Genomic DNA, 18,159 nt, shown 5'->3' with positions numbered 1-18,159 from the left:
TATATAAGGAAACTAATGATTTAATGATTAAAATTTATAATGTTTTAAGCAAAATTGTAGAAATTATAAAAAAAATATAATTGAATAATATTTCAAAAATTATAATTTCATATTAGAATATATTTATTTTAGTAATGATGTATGAGTTATTATTGTTGACAAAAAGATATGAGTTATTGTCATATTATAAAAAATTTACCAAAAATATAAATCAACATTAAATGTAATGTATGAGTTATTATCATATTATAAAAGATTTACTAAAAATATAAATCAATAATTAATGTAATTTATAATGTCATATTTTAGCAATAAGCCTTGTCATCAATTTTAATTGTCATATCACATTTTTTTTTTATGAAAACAATTGTAAAAAGAACATGTGTCAAATCACTTCTCAAATAATGTCTAGTGGATATTATTATTGTAATTTTGAAGAAATTTGGTGATGTTCAGTTAAAATTAGTTGTAACAAAAAAAAATTAAAATTTGTGATTGACCTAATGAATAGACATCTTTATATCAATTAATATAAAATTTATGTCTTCATATTGTATTTTTGTAGACGAGTCTCGTAATCTTGGTCCGGCTCTGATTGTGGTTAGGTTTTTTATTACAACATAGATGCCTTTACTCCCACAAACTACGAAGTTTATGTTTCTTTGAAATGTATGTTGCTGGCTCTTTGTGCTTGCGAGATATATATTCATATCAGTCAAGTAAATTTTGTATAATTTGGTAAGTATAATGGATGTGTTTGCGGTATTATAAATGAAAAATTAGACTTGCTATCGGAAACTTATGGACCAAATAGGTGTGATGAGCGATTTTGAAGTTTGTCTTCTAAGGTGTGGAAATCTCCGCCAGCTATATCGCAATTACACAAAGAGTGTGACAAAAATACTTGTCTTAGACCTATTTATCATAGAAACACCGTAGCCCGCTGGTTAAAGTTTAAAAGTTTCTATATCCAAGTCTGAAGATCTAATCCCTGACTATACAATTTTTTACAGATTACATAAAATTCAGGTTTCAAATTCTGGAGAAAGCAATTTATTAAACAATTATGTAGACTATGAAAGAAATACTTACAAATGATCTTTAACATTGTGCAAGTAAATCTGGTCAGACGTGGATTTCCATACGCGGCTCAGGTGATGCAATTATGCGTAAGTAGGCAGGTGGTATTGTCAGTTATTGAATCGTCTATGTAATCTTTCTTATATTATAATTGTAATATCATAATAAACCAGCGTTAAAAAAAAATCCTATCTATCTAGTTTCTCTATTTTTTAATCGTTGTCATTTTTGTTTTGTCATGTTATTAGAAAACTGAAGTTGGTAAAAAAAAAGAGAAATGATTCTTTCATTAACCAACCTCAGTGACATGTCTTTGAAATTATATTAATCATATTCTTAAACTTCATTGATATACATTTTTGATATTAAAAGGATATCCTCTTAATCAAATAATAATAAGCATTATTATATGAAAGCTACATAGACTAAAATATAAGAAAGGAACATTAGAATTATCAGATCTTCCTTTTGTTCTTGAATATTATTGGATTTAACCTTTATGTAGAAAATGTAATTTTACATAACTATTTTAAAATATAATCTTAAATATTATGGGAGCATTTCTGCATTAACATAGGAGGAAAAGGATTGACAGGAAGTAGTTCTAAACAGTCGGGTACAGCTCCCAAAAAAAGTCTACAACAATAAGGAGTTATCGTACCAATTTTACCAGTCAATATAGACTGAGTGATCCCTTCAAAACATCCCGAAATATTTTTCAATGTTGATAGGCATTGGGTCACGTTAGGCCAAAACGAAGGTAATTGAGCATTCACAGAATTTGCAAAGCATATAACCGATAGGAGAAAAAATACACTCTTCATAGACATGATGTGGGGAAGGGAATTATGCAACAAGAGAAGACTTGGTTTTCTTAAGATAGTTTTTTATGAAAGTAAATGATTGGCTGTATCGTCCAATTTATATGAAAAATGGAGTATGATACAATTAATAAAAACAATGATAATAGGAAAGAGAATATATACTATTGACACATATAATATCGATACAATAATAATAGGAAAGAAAATATATACTAATTGACCACATGAGATATTGATATAATAATAGAAACAATCTATACTATTCAGTATTGACCATGCACAAATGTGTTAAGAAATCTTTATCATAATACTCATATAAGTTTTTTTTGCACGCTTTATGTTTAGAATCTCTTCACCATTTTTCTTATAAACTAGATAGTAATCCGCGTTATGCACAGAATAAAATAATTCATTAAATTATTTACTTTACTTGTAATAAGAGATTTGTTGATACTTTTTCAAGAATCAGATATCTATTCGAATTTTGTTAATCTATTCAAATTTCAGTTTTTTATAGTTACAAATTTGAATATGATCTAAATATTTACAAAGTTCGGTTTGAATACGGTTTGGATTTGGTTTGAATTATTGCAGGTTTAGTTCAGGTTTGGGTTCATGTACCTATTTTAATTGTGTAAATTTTAACAAAAATCTAAATATACTTAATCGTCAAAATCCAAAAATAAAAATAATATAACACATAAAATTTAAATAATGTAAGTCTAAATACTTAAAATTACATAAAATATTTCAATTTAAATATTTAGATGGAGAAAAATATATATTTTCAGTATTTTGAACATATTTTGTTATTTTAGATATTTTCATATTAATGAATATTTGATAGATATAAAAATTAAAATAACTAAAATATTTATGAGAATTTTCCAAATATGACTCAAAACTTGATTTTAACCTCAAAAGTATCTCAAACTTGAATCAAATGCAAAATTAACTCAAAATGCTAATGAAATTACAAACAACCACTTATGACCAAACAAAAAAAAAACAAATTTCATTTTTACGAATATAACCCCGTAAACTCTTCTGAGATTTTGTAATTCTTTTGAGGTTCTGTAAATCTTCTGGAAGACTTCCTGCAAGTCTTCTGGAAGACTTGCAGAATTTTGGGGTTTAAATTTAGGGTCTAGACGACTTCCATGAAGTATTATCGTGATTAATATTTTATCAGTTAGGAGATTTTCTTGAAAGTCTTCTAACTCCCTTAAAAATATTTTAGTTTCTAAATTGAAAAAAAAAATGACTTCATTGGAATTTATGTCTCCTTTTGTAAAGAAAATTTACACATTATCTCTCTTCTTCTCAAATAGCTAAAACAAAATGTAATGTTTCTCATTCTAAAACTCTCCAACCTCTTTCTAATATTTTTGAACTTAAAAACACCAAACTTTATATCAATTTATAGTTATTTCATGTCTTCTCACTAATTATTTTGTTTTTGTAGGTTTTTTATTACATGGTTCTCATCTTCCACTTCTTTGAAGGTAGATCTATAAATCATATTTCTTATTTGGTAACCTATTGTTGTTTAAAGCTATTAACTTTTGAAAACTTTTTTGGTTGTTTTAAACTCTTACTTCATTTTTGAAGTTTTTTTTTATGTTTTGAAGTCATTTGAATGCTTTTGGATATGTAGGTTTTTCGTATCTGAGACAGATTTTTTCATCTATTTCTTTTGATTAAATATATTAAATCAACTTGCACAAAATGAAGAAAACAAAATTGATATAAAACTTGTATAATTATCAAAAATTAAAACTATACAGTATTTGAAAAACTTTATAGATATATAAAAAATTAATGATTTTATGATTAAAATTTTAAATTCTTTTAGAATTATAAAATATATAATTAAACAATATTTCGAAATTTGTTTTGAATAAACTATAATATTGTGAACAACTCTGAGTTGAGGAAACTTCTCACCGCAACATCGAGCAGGTCGATTATTGTGATAGAAGACATTGATTGTTCTGTTGACCTAACGGGCAAGAGAAGGAAGAGAGACGGTGACTTGAGCGCCAAGAAAGATGGAGGACAAGGCAAAGAAGATCAAAACCAAAGCAGAGTCACACTCTCGGGGCTTTTGAACTTCATAGATGGGATATGGTCGGCTTGTGGACAAGAGAGGATAATCATTTTCACGACGAATCATATCGAGAAACTAGACCCGGCTTTGATCAGGAGAGGAAGGATGGATATGCATATTGAGCTGTCTTATTGTGGCTTCGAGGCGTTCAAGGTTCTTGCTAAGAACTACTTGGACGTTGATTCTCATCCTCTGTTTGGTGAAATTAAGTCTTTGCTGAAGGAAACAAAGATCGCTCCAGCTGATGTAGCAGAGAAGCTCATGGCCAAGAATCATAAAATAGATGTCGACGGATCGCTGAAAGACTTGGTTGAGAGTTTGGAGAGGAGGAAGAAGCACCAGAGAGATCACGGTGATGATCACAAGAAGAAGATTGGTGGCAAGAAACTTGGAATATTTCGCGGATTGTTTTAGGATAATGTCTTATCTTTTGAAACTTTTTTTTTTTTAATTTTAACCTGTGTGAATGTAATATATGAGCTGTTTGATAATAATAACTTAGATTTTTTTTTTTTTAAGATAATAGTTAAATTTATTTAGAAAATGTATATATATTGTACTCGTATAAACACACACATAATCATAAACTCAAATAGTTCATACCAAACCTTTAATGGTCACTGCATGGTTGAGCTACTTGCAGGGATCGGTGGTTATCGGTTCACTGACTTCTCTGGTTTATTCCCTAAACCATTAACGGCCACCCACCTCGTCGGTTAAGCTGCTTGCAGGGACTAGTTTTAGATTCGCTACGCTATGGTTTATTCACCGTCCTACTAGTTCTCTGCGTCGATCTGGACTTGCTTAGTTTCATTGGATGAGATCTTGAGGTCTCCAAGTGGCGGCATTTTATTGGATGACGAGGAGCTGACGTGGCTTGAAGAAGCTGTATCCAGGAAACGAACGATGACACATGTGATGTTGTCTTTACTCCCTCTCTTTATTGCTTCAGCCACAAGTTTCTTCGCGGAGTCCTCTGGATCTTCAACTTCCTTAACCATTGCAACTGCTTCCTGAAAAATATTGATCAAAGATTATAACAACTAAAAACAAAGACGCTAAAGAAGCAATTATAACTTCACAGACCTCATTAGAGAAAACATCCCATAGGCCGTCACTTGCTAGGATCAGAAACTCAAGAGAATCATCAATCTTTTCCTCCTATATTTCAACAACAATCTGAATAAACCAAAAAAAGGCGCCAAGAAGAGTATATGCAACGTAATTCTTATTAAAGTGATGAAAGTACCCGGATCTCTGGATCAGCAACAACATATTGCTTTAGAAGACGATCACCAAATGCACGAGAGACTGCAAGAACTCCTCCAACCCTCCAAGTTCCTATTTCAATTGGTGAATGCAACACACACACACACACAGACATCAATTAGGACTGTGTGCTGAGAAAAAGCATGAAGCAGAGTTTTATAATCCTATAGTTCTTGATAATTTACTTGCCTGCCCACATAACAAATCCACCAGCATTCTCAATCCTTTCACGCTCATCACTTTGGTCAGGTTTGTGGTCCCTTGACACAGCAATGGCTGGACACAACACAGCATCACTCATATTAAGATAATTTATGAGAAAGACATGTGACAGGAGACTGACACCATAATATTTGATATGATCTACTGTATAGCAAGTTACCAGTTCCGGCTCTGCTGATAACAGCTCGTGAATCACCAACATTTGCAACAAGTAAACGATCACCAAGAAGAATAGCTGTGGAAGCAGTCGAACCAGCATCTCTATTGTGGCTATCTTCTGACTTGAGAAGCTCAGAGTCTGTATGGTTATAGGCATCAGCTGGATAAAAAAGTTGATGCAAATTAGAGAGCAGCATGGAATAAAGACATTTTGTGTTAAAAACAATTTTGTTGAGGTTCTTGTGAGAGTACTTATAGCTGATTTGGTGTCAGAGATAAACTTTGGATGAGTGATGAGATTACTGAAAAGATGACGCTTCACATACTCAGCTGCTCTGGCTCCACCATGGCCTGACAAAACAGTATATAAGACCATTATTAATTCTCTGATGTCTAATGTCAAATTACAAGCTACCAACACCAATCTTTAAGGTCACGGCATAAGTGAAGCATCAAGATTCGTAAGCTAGTCCAAAACCGATGATTGTAGTTTTTTTTTAGAGTAATTTCTTAAAAGTTACCATCAAAAACTCCAAAAAGACCAACGATTTCTCCATCAACACCGTCGATCCTCGTCTCAAAGAAGTCTTCCATAGATGATCTCTTCCCAGCCGAGCTTGCATATCCATAGCTGAATTTTCCATTCTGGCTGAAATTTGAATCATGTGTTAAAGCTCAAAGCGTTTGAAGATTCTTGATAGCAAAACGAATCTTTCACGTTACAAAATGAAACCACAATAACAGCAAATAATAAATTATTCAATATATAGTTTTTGGTTCAGATAATTAAATGGAGAGTTGAGATGAATATAGACCTGAGACCTCCACCGCTCGATGGAGTTTCAACAGACTGAGAAGGGTTGGAATACGACAAGGCCTCGTCAAGATATCCCATTGTTTCTTTCTTCAAGAAATTTCAAAACGCTTTACTTCTTTCGAAATCAACAGACAAATCTGCTCGGTAGAGAACATAGAAAGCTAAACCAGAAAGGGGAAAGAGGAAACATGTGATCGATGTTTTGAGAGTAGGGAGCATATTCCGGCCGGAAACGATGGTTTTGTGTTTCATTTTATGCGCTAATTATAGAAAGGTTGAAAGAAAGAATCAAAGAACCAAACAGGGAAGTCAAAAAAAGATAAACCAATGGCGCTTGTACAGAATCTGACACGTGCTCTCATTGGGCAAAGTGATGGCTAGAAATAGAATCATGTGGGTCCCTGGGAAAAATACCAATTTCGACCTCAACTATTTCAATCGTGCCAAATACGACCCGAACAATTGATCAGTGCCAAATACGACCTCAACTCAATTATAATTCGAAAAAACTACCTAAACTTCTTAAAACGTGCTTAAATCTACATTGACTCTAACAGAAGTTAGTCAACCGTTAACAAGATAAAACGACGTCGTTTTGATATACGAGAAAAAGTGCCAATTTCGACCCCAACATTCTCAGTCGTGCCAAATAGGACCCGAACAAATGGGCAGTGCCAAAACTGGCCTCAACTTAAGTATAATTTAAGAAAAACTACCTGAATTTCTTAAAAGGTGCATAAATCTACATTGATTCTAACAGAAGTTAGTCAACCGTTAACAAGATAAGAAGACGTCGTTTATATATACATATATATATATATATATATATATATATATATATATATATCTATTTTTTAAAAAAAATATGTTCATTCCGGAACTCAAACCATGTTGTGATACCCTTTTAAATGGGCACACTAACAACTAGATAAAAGTAACTTTTTAAAATACTATTACAAATCTGAAATTATATAAACTACTATTATTCTTCATCTTATCCAATTTAAAATTTTGGTGACAATTTTTTTCTGATTTATATAAATACATTAACATGTTTTTCTTATTTATCATATCTTTAATAAAATTATATCTTACTAAAATATAAATAATAAAATATTTATTATTATACGATCTTAAATATGCTTAAAACTTTGAATTTATTTATACAATTTTTTTATATAAATTATTTTTAATTTTTAAAATTAAGTGGGATTGTTTTTAGTTTTCAAAGTTGATATTATATATTTTGATATTTTGTTCAAAAATGTTAAGAGGCCTTTTACCTTTCTTTCACTAAGATATGTTGTACAAAATATTAGACAAATTAAACAATAACTAAAATATATAAAGCAATCACCAAAGTTTTAAATTGGATAAGATGAAGAAGAATAGTAGTTTATATAATGGAGAATTTCAATTTGTAATAATATTTCAAAAAATTATTTTAGTCTAGTTGTTAGTGTGCTCCTTTAAAAGGATATCCCAGCACAGATTTGAGTCCCGAAATGAACATATTTTTTAAAAAAATACATATATCAAAACAACGTCGTCTTATCTTTGTTAAAGGTTGATTAACTTTTCTTAGAGTTAATGTAGATTTAGACACGTTTTAAAAAAAATTGGGTAATTTTTTTTAAATTATAATTGAGTTGAGGTCGTTTTTAGCACTGACCATTTGTTCGGGTCTTATTTGGCACGACTGAGAGTGTTGGGGTCGAAATTGGCACTTTTCCTCGTATATCAAAACGACGTCGTTTTATCTTGTTAACGGTTGACTAACTTCTGTTAGAGTCATTGTAGATTTAGGCACATTTTAAAAAGTTCGGGTAGTTTTTTTGAATTATAATTGAGTTAAAGTCGTATTTGGCACTGATCAATTGTTCGGGTCGTATTTGGCACGACTGAAATAGTTGGAGTCGAAATTGGCACTTTTCCCGTGGGTCCCTTGATAGCTATATCATTACCGCACACATGTGGTTCGTTGACATTACAATGACATTGAGTCATTGACATCATCGGCCTTGTTTGTATTTCTCTTTGATTAGACTGATTTAACCCTATTAAAGTTTGGAATGTTTTAAAAGTTGGGCCATTGAGCCCATAGTTTCTCAGCTAAAGTAGGGTAAGAAGAATAAGTCTACTAGTACCCTTGGGCCTAGCTATGTGATTTGTTCGTAACCGAACCGTCGGTTTTCGGTTAACCAAAATTTTGAAAACAAATTTCAAATTAACCGAATTAAATTTCGGCTTGGTTGCCGATTTTTCTGATTTTCGGTTAATTCAGTATAATTTTCTTTTAAAAAAAATTAGATATTTTCAGTTAAACTTGGTTATTTCGGTTAAATCGGTTATCTTTGGTTTGGCTTTTTGGTTATTTTGATTTTTTTTTGAAAAAAAAACAAACCCAACCAAAAATCGAATTATCTTTCAAAATCTTACCAAACCAAAAACCAAAAATTTTGGTTCGGTTCGGACAAAAACTGCAGGGCTACTTGGGCCCTATGCCTAATCTTTTGTCAATTTTGTAAATATTATTTTTTTCATCTGAGACGTTAGTTTCTGATATGACTATGAATACATACTTCACACTTTGGGATACTTAATATGATCTTTAATGAGTAAATACAATTGAAAAGAAAAGGTTGCATCCTAGCAAACTTAAAGCTTACCAAACTTGCACACTTGATTAACCAACCACAAAGCTCTTTAAAAATACAAACTTACCAATTTTATTTTGTTTCTCATCAAACTTACATACAACCATCCGGAGCAAACCCGACCCGTCCACCCGCACCGTCGTACACAACCTGTATCGTCTTCTGCTGAACGTTCCCGAAAATGGCAACGTCATCATCGTTACCGTTCCCCGCAAACGCCAAACAAACCTGCGACACATTTAACACGTACAAAATCCCTTTCGAGTCAACTTCCACATCGGTGCCGCCTTTGAAGGAGAACGAGACTTTAGGAATCTCCACAGTCTCCAAGCCAGTAAAATTGTAACACGTGTCAAATATCGATCGTCCCATCGTAGATGTATAATTCGACATATTCTCCTTAAACGCGGTACGTAGTGCCGCGTAGGCCTTGGGAGGGAGGCGAGTAATCACGGTGCCTGAGTCGATTATAGCACCGGGAGTAGAAAACACGGTTAAAGGAATCTCCAGTTCCTTGCCGGCGACGGTGATACCTACGATGTCGAGACCATAAAAGGAAGCACTGTCTCTGGCTAAGGAGATGGGAGTGTACTTGACGGAGTTAGATAATCCACCAGATGATCCGAAGGTGAGATGACCAGTGTAGTCTGCGGAAGAAGGGAGGCAGTAGGAGAATATGTTATTGTACGTCATCGACGTCTGCGACGGAAATGAGAATGTGCCCCGGCCAAGCCCGAGAAGTCCGGCGATACCGTTGAAAAGTCCTTGGTTGTTCTCGCCGCATCCAAAGTTAATGTTGTCGAAGACATCGGAGTTTAAAGTAAAATTCTCCTTGGCGAGAAACCCTACGGTGAACGAGCTATCGCCGTATCCTACACCGTAGATGCAGTTGGAAGCCGAGCAGTTTCTATAGTAACCTATAATCAATGTGGTGAAATTTTTTAAAATTTGAATTTTATAAAGAGCAAAAACGATTTAAAACATCATAAAACCAAAATATTACACAAGAAACAAAAATGATTAAAATAAATTAGTTTAACCAAAAAAATGAATAATATATAAATAAAATTTAATATTTGAACATAATTATTTTAGTTTTCAACTTTAAATTCTGAATTCAATATATTAAATCTTCAAGCCTAAAATTTTCTTCTAAAATCTAAATTCTAAGCTTAGATTAATTAGTTGCAACGGTATAAATATTTTTTTAACTATTTTGTGAAAAAAAACAATTATGCGAATATTTCTCTTTTTCTTAAAAAAAAACCTGAAAATCAAACCTTGGGAAGTGAGAGAATCGCAAACAGGGGATGAGCACGAGACGTTGGAGTAGGAAGTAGACGAAGAAGGGTTAAAGATGGGCTCCTCTTGTGGATAACAAGACGTTCCATTTTTACCACATGGCTCGCATTGAGTCCACGTCAGATCGCTGCCTGTGTCGAAGACCAGAGATAGATCGTGTTTCGGCGTCCCGATTCCGACCGTCACGATGTAGTTTCCTGAACCGAGTGTGCTTCCGTCTCTAGCCTCTAGATCCGTTGACTGGCTTTGACTGACTCTATATTGGGGTGTTAGTTTTTTTGAAAGCTTTGAGTGGATGGATTTTACGTGGATCTGGTCGAGTCTGAGGATGTCGTCATGGTTGGGACTCGTCCTGGCTTTCTCGCTGCTTAGACTCGAACATGGACCGTGTCTGTGCACCACTTGAAGCGACGACTTGGTATTAGATGCTGAATCGATAAATCAGAGTTAAAACTATTAACATGTATCTCTTTGAACTGGCGCAATTCATCATATATAGTTAAATGAATCAGACTGGAACTGTATTAGCTAAGATAATGTCACCTCTTGGAGAAAGAACACATGATGATGATGATGAGGGAAGGAAAGAGCTAGCATGAATTCTGTGGAAAGAAGCCTCTCCGCTCTTTTCTCTTTGAGCTCCATCAGTACAACCAAAACTGAGCCATACACAGATTATGGTTATGATATTCAACCAATTCTTCATTTTCCACTCTCACTCACAGCAATACGTATTAATTACATAATTTGGTGGGTCATTTTATAACCATATCCCTTTGCTCATTAGATTCCGAACTGGATGTTCTTAGACTAAAGGCTAGCCACATATCACATACTGACATATAAGTAGGGTATAAAGATGATTTTTATGAGGTAAAACCTCTCAGGCCCAGGTCCCTATGCTCGCCGCTTTGATGGATCTCATCCGCTTCAACTCCGCCGTTCAGCCTTCCTCCTCCTGAAGCAGATCTTCTCTTCCGTCATGCTCCTGATGAGGACTGCTCCTGCCCCGTCGCGCTTCAGGCCTCCTCCCGACCCACCTCCGTGTGGCCGCTTCCATGGATCTCTTCAGCTTCAGCCCAGTTCTTCAGTCTCCAACTTTAAAAAGCAGCTCTCTTCTCCCATGGCTCCGGTGGTGACTGCGTCTTCTCCATCGCCACTCCATCTACCGCCTCCTCTGTTGCGACTCCGTCTTCCTCCAGATCCCCCGCCGCCGTGGTCGTCTGCTACTGTGCCGTTTGAATCTATCTCCCCGCCGGAACCACCGGACCCTCCCGACGCTTCCTTAAGTCTCGTCATTCATCGGCTCTTTGACACACCATTCACCCTTTCTCAAGCATCTTTCAACATTCCAAATCTGGCTAGTGATGGTGTTGTCTCTCTTGTGTTCGTTGATGGCACAATATTTGGTTCTAAGTGTTTATATCCTGCAGTATGCAGTGCGATTTTTAGCCGACTTGTTGTTTGGAGACGTCACTGTTCTTCTCTCACTTGTGTTGGTTCGCTTACTCTCCCGTTCATTCTGGTTTGTCTCCTCTCCTCAAGCTCAGTTTGTTCTCTTGTAGAATGGTCTGAGAGGTTTGTTGTGTATGTAGCACCAGATTTGTCGGTTATGGACTTAGTTTACAATGTTCCAATGAACTTTGTTTCATTTGGTTCTACCTCTATGCCTGTTGATGGCTCTCAGGTCGCCTTAGTGCGATCTTCTACTGCAGTATGCAGTCTCCTTAGTGTATTCAGTCCAGCTCTTGGTGCTGTGATTTCGTGTTATCTTTCTTGGTGGCAGATTGAAGGAAAACTCGTTGGTACGCTTATCCCGGTGAATCGGGTTATGGAGGAATTTCATTACCCAATGGATTCCTTTGTGGAGCAGTTTCTTTTCCCAATATTTCCTTCTATGTGGAGTGAATTGGATGGCCAAGCGTCGCTAGTATTGCAAGGATCTTCCTCCTGGCTGATGCTCTTCTCTGCCTTTGTTGCAGTGTTTGTGACCTTTGAGGTTACACGGTATGCAATTATTCAAGAAGATTATGAGATCTTTCGATTTTTTATGGTCTCTTGTGATGTTGTCTATCGTCAATCTATCTTTTGCTTAATCTATGTATGGTTTGTTCAGTCCTTAGTGGCTTTGATGTACTCTCCTTGTGGAGAAAAACTCTTTTAAATTTCTAATGAAAGCTTGGTTTGAACAAAAAAAAAAAAAAGATGATTTTTATGAAATCAGCTATGACCACTAATTTAAGATAGTGTTAGAAAAGTCTACCGTGTTTATAAAGCTAATATCTCAACACTCTTGTTGAACCATAAAAAAAAAAGAAACATGCTAGACACAAAACTGTTTAGGTCTTGCTTGCTTTACCCCTATGACCCTTAGAAGAAGCTTTGAACATAATATCACTGCAAAAAGCTTGCACGAGACCCAGCAATAACCCTAGTATCAGCGGCGCCCTTGACGTTGACACTATGTTCCTTACTTTCTTCTCTGGCTTCTCTTTCTCTCAGCAGAATCTAATATGTCCAACGCAGGGTCAAAGAAAGAGACAACAGGATCAGCGGTTAAGGCCAAAGTCATGGGAAATGCAATCCCTACAATCTAAACCGTGCAACCACCATCGCAACCGTACAGAACACTGAGTTCGGAACCACAACGAGAACGAGGATTGAGATTACTAATTGAGCAGAGACAAATCGATTAAACCAGTGTATGTATTATTATTCGATACTTTTCTAATTTTATGATCTCTTTTGAAAGAATCTGAAACAGTTTTCATTAATCTCAGTCAAATCAACATTCCCCCTTTGTTAATTAAATACTATGTTTTTCATTGAGACGTTACTTATTTAATGGAATTTAATTGAAATTGGCCGGTTCTCCTTTGTAATTTTTGTTGGAAATGTTTCTTCCTGATGAACCAGAATTTATGGAATAGTCCACTTTCGTCGGAAGAAATAAAGAGTGTGATGTTTGACCTGACTCAAAATCTAAATTCAAGCCGGGATAAAGGAATGATATATGAATGTCCCATAAGCATATACCAAAAAAAAACTATGTACTTTGAGCTGTGGATACTTAATATGATCTGTATTAAGATAATGAGTTATAAACTTATACAATAGAAAGAGATGTGTTGCATACTTGCATCCAGGCAAAACGTATATCTCGTGTACTTCACACACGTTTAAGGATAAAGCTCCTTTTAAAATACAAACTTACTCATTTAAATCAATTACAACCATTGGGAGCAAACCCAACCCGACCGCCCGGACCGTCGTACACAACTTGTAGCGTCTTCTGTTGAACGTTCCCTAGAATAGCCACGTCATCATCCTTGTCATTCGCTATGAACGCCAAACAAACCTGCGACCTATCGGCCACGAACAAAACCCCTATCGGTTCAAGCTCCACGACGGTACCGCCTTTGAAGGAGAAGGAGACTTTTGGGACGTCTATGCTCTCCACGCCGGTGAAGTCGTAGCACGTGTCCAGCGGTGGCAATCCCGCCGCGGCCGTGTAATTCGACATTTTTTCCTTAAACGCGGTTCGCAGCGCCGCGTAGGCCTTGGGAGGGAGGCGAGTGATCACGGTGCCTGAGTCGATGATAGCGCCGGGAGTGGAGAAAACGGTTAGAGGGATCTTGAGCTCCTTGTCGTCGACGGAGATACCTACGATGTCTAGGCCGTATAAGGATGAGCTGTCTTTGACTGTGGAGACCGGAGTGTATTTGAGGAGGGAGTTAGATAGTCCAGCTGATCCGAAGGTGAGATGGCCAGTGTACTGTGGGGAAGACGGGAGGCAGTAGGAGAATATATTGTTGTAGGTCTTTGCCGTCTGCGAAGGAAATGAGAATGAGCCGCGGCCAAGACCGAGGAGACCGGCTATACCGGTGAAAAGTCCTTGGTTGTTCTGACCGCAGCCGAAGTTAAGACTGTCGAAGACATCGGAGTTTAAAGTAAATTTCTCCTTGGCCATAAATCCTTGGGTGAAGGATTTATCGCCGTATCCGGCAAGGTAGATGCAGTTGGAAGCCGAGCATTGTTTAACCAGACCTAATCAATGGGGCGATTATTATTATTATTTTTTTTTTAACTGAGTTTAAATTTTAAAAATAAAAATAAAATAAAAAACTGAAAATCGAACCTTGGGAAGTGAGAGAATCGCAAACGGGAGATGAGCAGGAGACGTTGGAGTAGGAAGAAGACGAAGAAGGGTTAAAGATGGGCTCCTTTTGGGAATAGCACTTTCCAGCACATGGCTGGCATTGCGTCCACGTTATATCGCTGCCTGTGTCGAAGAACAGAGACAGGTCGTGTTTCGGCGTCCCGATTCCGACCGTCACGACGTAGTTTCCATAACCGAATGTGATCCCATCTCTAGCAGGTAGGTCCGTTGACTGGCTTTGACTGACTCTGTCTCGGGCTGTTAGCTTCTTTGAAAGTTTAGAGTGGATGGATTTTACGCGCGCCTGGTCGAGTCGGAGGATCTCGTCATGGTCGGCTTTCTTGCTGCTTAGACTCGAGCATGGGCCGTGTCTGTGCACCACGTGCAGCGACGACTTGGTATTAGATGCTGAAATCAATAGATTAGCGTTAGAAAATATCCAAAACTATTACCAACCTCTGTTAATTTTAATCGGCATCTATCATCATATATAATAGAATGAATCGTTAGAGACTGAACTGTAATACTAGCTAAGATAATATCTCACCTCTCGGAGAAAGAACACATGATGATGATGGTGAAGGAAAAAGAGAGCTGGCTTGAATTCTGTGAAAAGAAACCTCTCCACTTTCTCTCTTTTGAGCTCCATCAGTACGACCCCAGCTGAGCCATACACAAAGAATTATAGTTACAATATTCAACGAACTCTTCATATTTTACACTTTTTCTCACAGTAATACTTATAAACTGTCGCTCTATTAATTGCATGTAATTGGTTGGTCCTTATATAACCAAATTTCTTTGCTCTAGTGGATGTTGTTAGACTCAAGTCTAACCACATATCACGTACTTACAAAAGTAGGGTATTGAGATATTCATGAAATCAGTTTATGCCCACTAATGTAAGAGTGTTAGTTAAGTCGACGTGTTTACTAAGTTCAAGCCATTGACATTAGAGTCTTTTATCACATATATTTATATTATAATAGAAGATTCTATCAAAAACTTGAGAAATTCATACGTCTTTCACATAAATTTCTCAAGATTTTGAGAGATTTTCTCAAGCATTTGAAAGACTATTTCTTTATAATATTGAATATATATGTTAATTAAGAAGTTTTAATTGAGAAACTTCCACTGCGTTGCCTAACACTTCAACTGAATAGAAGCGGAACTGATCAGGGCTGAACTGTAATAATATTAGTTATGAGCAGGATTATCGGGGGAGAGAGGGAGTGTTTTGTGGGTTTCTTAAGGGGGACACAAAAAAGCAAAAACCGGTTGCAAAATAGCTAGAACAAGGATCATTATTCGCTGATTTTTCTTGCATTGTTCGCAGGTTCCATTAATATGTGCTGACCCGCAATTGGTTCGTTTTTATTTTTATTTTTAATCGGACAAAAAAAAATAATAATAAAAAACTCATTTGGGTTTTACCGTTAATTATGGTCTGAGATAATATCTCACCTCTCGGAAAAAGAATACATGATTGATTTTTTTTTTTAATTAAGAACACGTGATGATGATGGTGAAGGAAAAAGAGAGCTGGCTTGAATTCGGTGAAAAGAAACCTCACCACTTTCTCTCTTTTGAGCTCCATCAGTACGACCCAAACTGAGCTTTACATAAAGGATTATAGTTACAATATTCAACAAATTCTTCATTTTTCACTCTCCCTCACAGTAATACTTATAAATTGTCACTCTATTAACTGCATGTAATTGGTTGGTCCTTTTATAACCAAATTTATTTGCTCAAGAAACTCTGTAGTAAATGTTGTTAAACTCAAGGCTAGCCACATATCACATACTTACATAAAAAGTAGGGTATTGAGATATTCATGAAATCAGTTTATCCACTAATGTAAGAGTGTTAGATAAGTCTAACGTGTTTATTAAGTTAAAGCCATCTACATCAAATACTTTTCAAAAAAAGTCTTTTATCACATATGTTAATATTATAATAGAAGATTCTATCAAAAACTTGAGAAATTCATACGTCTTTTACATAAATATCTCAAGATTTTGAGAGATTTTCTCAAGCATTTGAAAGACTATTTCTTAATAATATTGAATATATGTGTTAAGAAATTTTAATTGAGAAACTTCCACTGCGATGCCTAACACTTCAACTAAATAGACACGGAACTGATTAGGACTGAACTGTAATAATATTAGCTAAAATAATGTCTCACCTCTCGGAGAAAGAACACATGATGATTTTTTTGGAAAATAAGAACACACGATGATGACGGTGAAGGAAAAAGAGAGCTGACTTGAATTCTGTGAAAAGAAACCTCTCCACTTTCTCTCTTTTGAGCTCCATCAGTACGACCCCAACTGAGCCACGCATAAAGGATTATAGTTACAATATTCAACAAGTTCTTCATTTTCACTCTCCCTCACAGTACTGATACTTATAAATTGTCACTCTATTAACTGCATGTAATTGGTTGGTCCTTTTATAACCAAATTTATTTGCTCAAGAAACTCTGTAGTGGATGTTGTTAAACTCAAGGCTAGCCACATATCACATACTTACATAAAAAGTAGGGTATTGAGATATTCATGAAATCAGTTTAGGACCCCACTCATGTAAGAGTGTTAGATAAGTCATAAGTCTAACGTGTTTATTAAGTTAAAGCCATCAAATACTTTTCAAAAAGTCTTTTGTCACATATATTAATATTAGAAATGAAGATTCTATGAAAGTACGTCTTTCACATAAATTTCTCAAGCGTTAATTTGAGAGATTTTCTCAAGCATTTGTAAGAATTAAAATTTCATTATAATATTGAATATATGTGTTAAGAAATTTTAATTGAGAAACTTCCACTGCGATGCCTAACGCTTCAACTGATTAGACACGGAACTGATTAGGACTTGCATGCTTTAACCCCATGACGCATAGGAGAAGCTTTGAACTTAATATCACTGCAATAGCTTGCATGAGACCCATCAATAACTCTTTGATATTCCTTACTTTCTTCTGGCTTGTCTTCCTATCTCAGAATCTAGTATGTCCAACGCAGTGTCAAATAAAGAGAATACAATAGGTTCAGCGGCTAAAGCAAAAGTTGTGGGAAATGCAATGCCTACAGTCTCCCGTCCAAATGAATCCAACCCCAAAACAAGTCTTAAATGAAAAAAAAAAAGTCTTAAATGAAATATATATTACAGTCTAAACAAGTCTGTAAGTTTTGTTGTTAGTATTCATGTATGTACTAAACTACTAATAAATCATGTATTGTACAAGGATGTACCTTGGTTCTCAGAAGAACACACAAGAACAATTGTAAACGAATAATAGTTAAAGAAAAATAATTTTTTCTTTTAAGACAAATCATTTTTCTGCAACTTGGTCGGTGGTCGGTAATGAAAGAAATATTAAGACTAAGAATATTTTAACTTTAAGAAAATTTAAATACTGGTGAATACTTAGTTATAAGGTGCTTACATCAAAGTGTATATATATGTCTATGTAAAAATATATAAAAATAATTGATAAATATATAAAGATACTGTTAATTAATATTAAATAATATTTTTGTTTAAAATAAC

General features: G+C 35.2%; 3 protein-coding genes and 1 long non-coding RNA gene across 8 annotated transcripts; 2 read left to right on the top strand and 2 right to left on the bottom strand.

Annotated features, from left to right (window-relative positions):
* Positions 1-2,775: 2,775 nt before the first annotated feature.
* Positions 2,776-13,747, top strand: LOC125579066. Its single transcript, XR_007317023.1, has 2 exons — positions 2,776-4,539; positions 13,531-13,747. It is a non-coding gene; the product is annotated as an uncharacterized LOC125579066 (long non-coding RNA).
* Positions 4,518-11,245, bottom strand: LOC106370667 (probable protein phosphatase 2C 69). 3 transcript variants are annotated; one of them, XM_048742414.1, is made up of 10 exons: positions 10,984-11,245; positions 10,419-10,868; positions 6,480-6,564; positions 6,186-6,313; positions 5,917-6,015; positions 5,666-5,824; positions 5,473-5,559; positions 5,264-5,355; positions 5,101-5,175; positions 4,518-5,027 (listed from the first exon to the last, which is right to left on the bottom strand). In XM_048742414.1, the coding sequence occupies exons 1-10, from the start codon at positions 11,144-11,146 to the stop codon at positions 4,791-4,793; spliced, it is 1,575 nt and encodes a 524-aa protein (XP_048598371.1). In that variant the 5' UTR covers positions 11,147-11,245; the 3' UTR covers positions 4,518-4,790. The 3 variants fall into 3 exon arrangements, with proteins under 3 accessions (XP_048598371.1, XP_048598373.1, XP_048598372.1); XM_048742416.1 differs by lacking the exon at positions 10,984-11,245 and having other exon boundaries at positions 4,546-5,027; positions 6,480-6,568; positions 10,419-10,773; XM_048742415.1 differs by lacking the exons at positions 4,518-5,027; positions 5,101-5,175; positions 5,264-5,355; ... (3 more) ...; positions 6,186-6,313; positions 6,480-6,564 and adding an exon at positions 9,061-10,055.
* On the top strand, positions 11,423-13,265 carry LOC125579065 (sulfated surface glycoprotein 185-like). The gene is made up of 2 exons (XM_048742421.1): positions 11,423-11,965; positions 12,227-13,265. Exons 1-2 carry the CDS (start codon positions 11,423-11,425, stop codon positions 12,602-12,604), a joined length of 921 nt encoding a protein of 306 aa, XP_048598378.1. The 3' UTR covers positions 12,605-13,265.
* Positions 13,508-17,041, bottom strand: LOC125579064 (aspartyl protease family protein At5g10770-like). Of its 3 annotated transcripts, none has more exons than XM_048742417.1 (4): positions 16,794-17,041; positions 15,147-15,262; positions 14,579-15,007; positions 13,508-14,487 (listed from the first exon to the last, which is right to left on the bottom strand). In XM_048742417.1, exons 1-4 carry the CDS (start codon positions 16,949-16,951, stop codon positions 13,664-13,666), a joined length of 1,527 nt encoding a protein of 508 aa, XP_048598374.1. In that variant the 5' UTR covers positions 16,952-17,041; the 3' UTR covers positions 13,508-13,663. The 3 variants fall into 3 exon arrangements, with proteins under 3 accessions (XP_048598374.1, XP_048598376.1, XP_048598375.1); XM_048742419.1 differs by having other exon boundaries at positions 16,875-17,027; XM_048742418.1 differs by having other exon boundaries at positions 15,147-17,030.
* Positions 17,042-18,159: the final 1,118 nt, after the last annotated feature.

The sequence above is a fragment of the Brassica napus genome, chromosome A10 (genome assembly GCF_020379485.1).
Source record: "Brassica napus cultivar Da-Ae chromosome A10, Da-Ae, whole genome shotgun sequence".
NCBI lineage: Eukaryota > Viridiplantae > Streptophyta > Magnoliopsida > Brassicales > Brassicaceae > Brassica > Brassica napus.
This window is presented reverse-complemented; position numbering and strand designations above follow the sequence as displayed.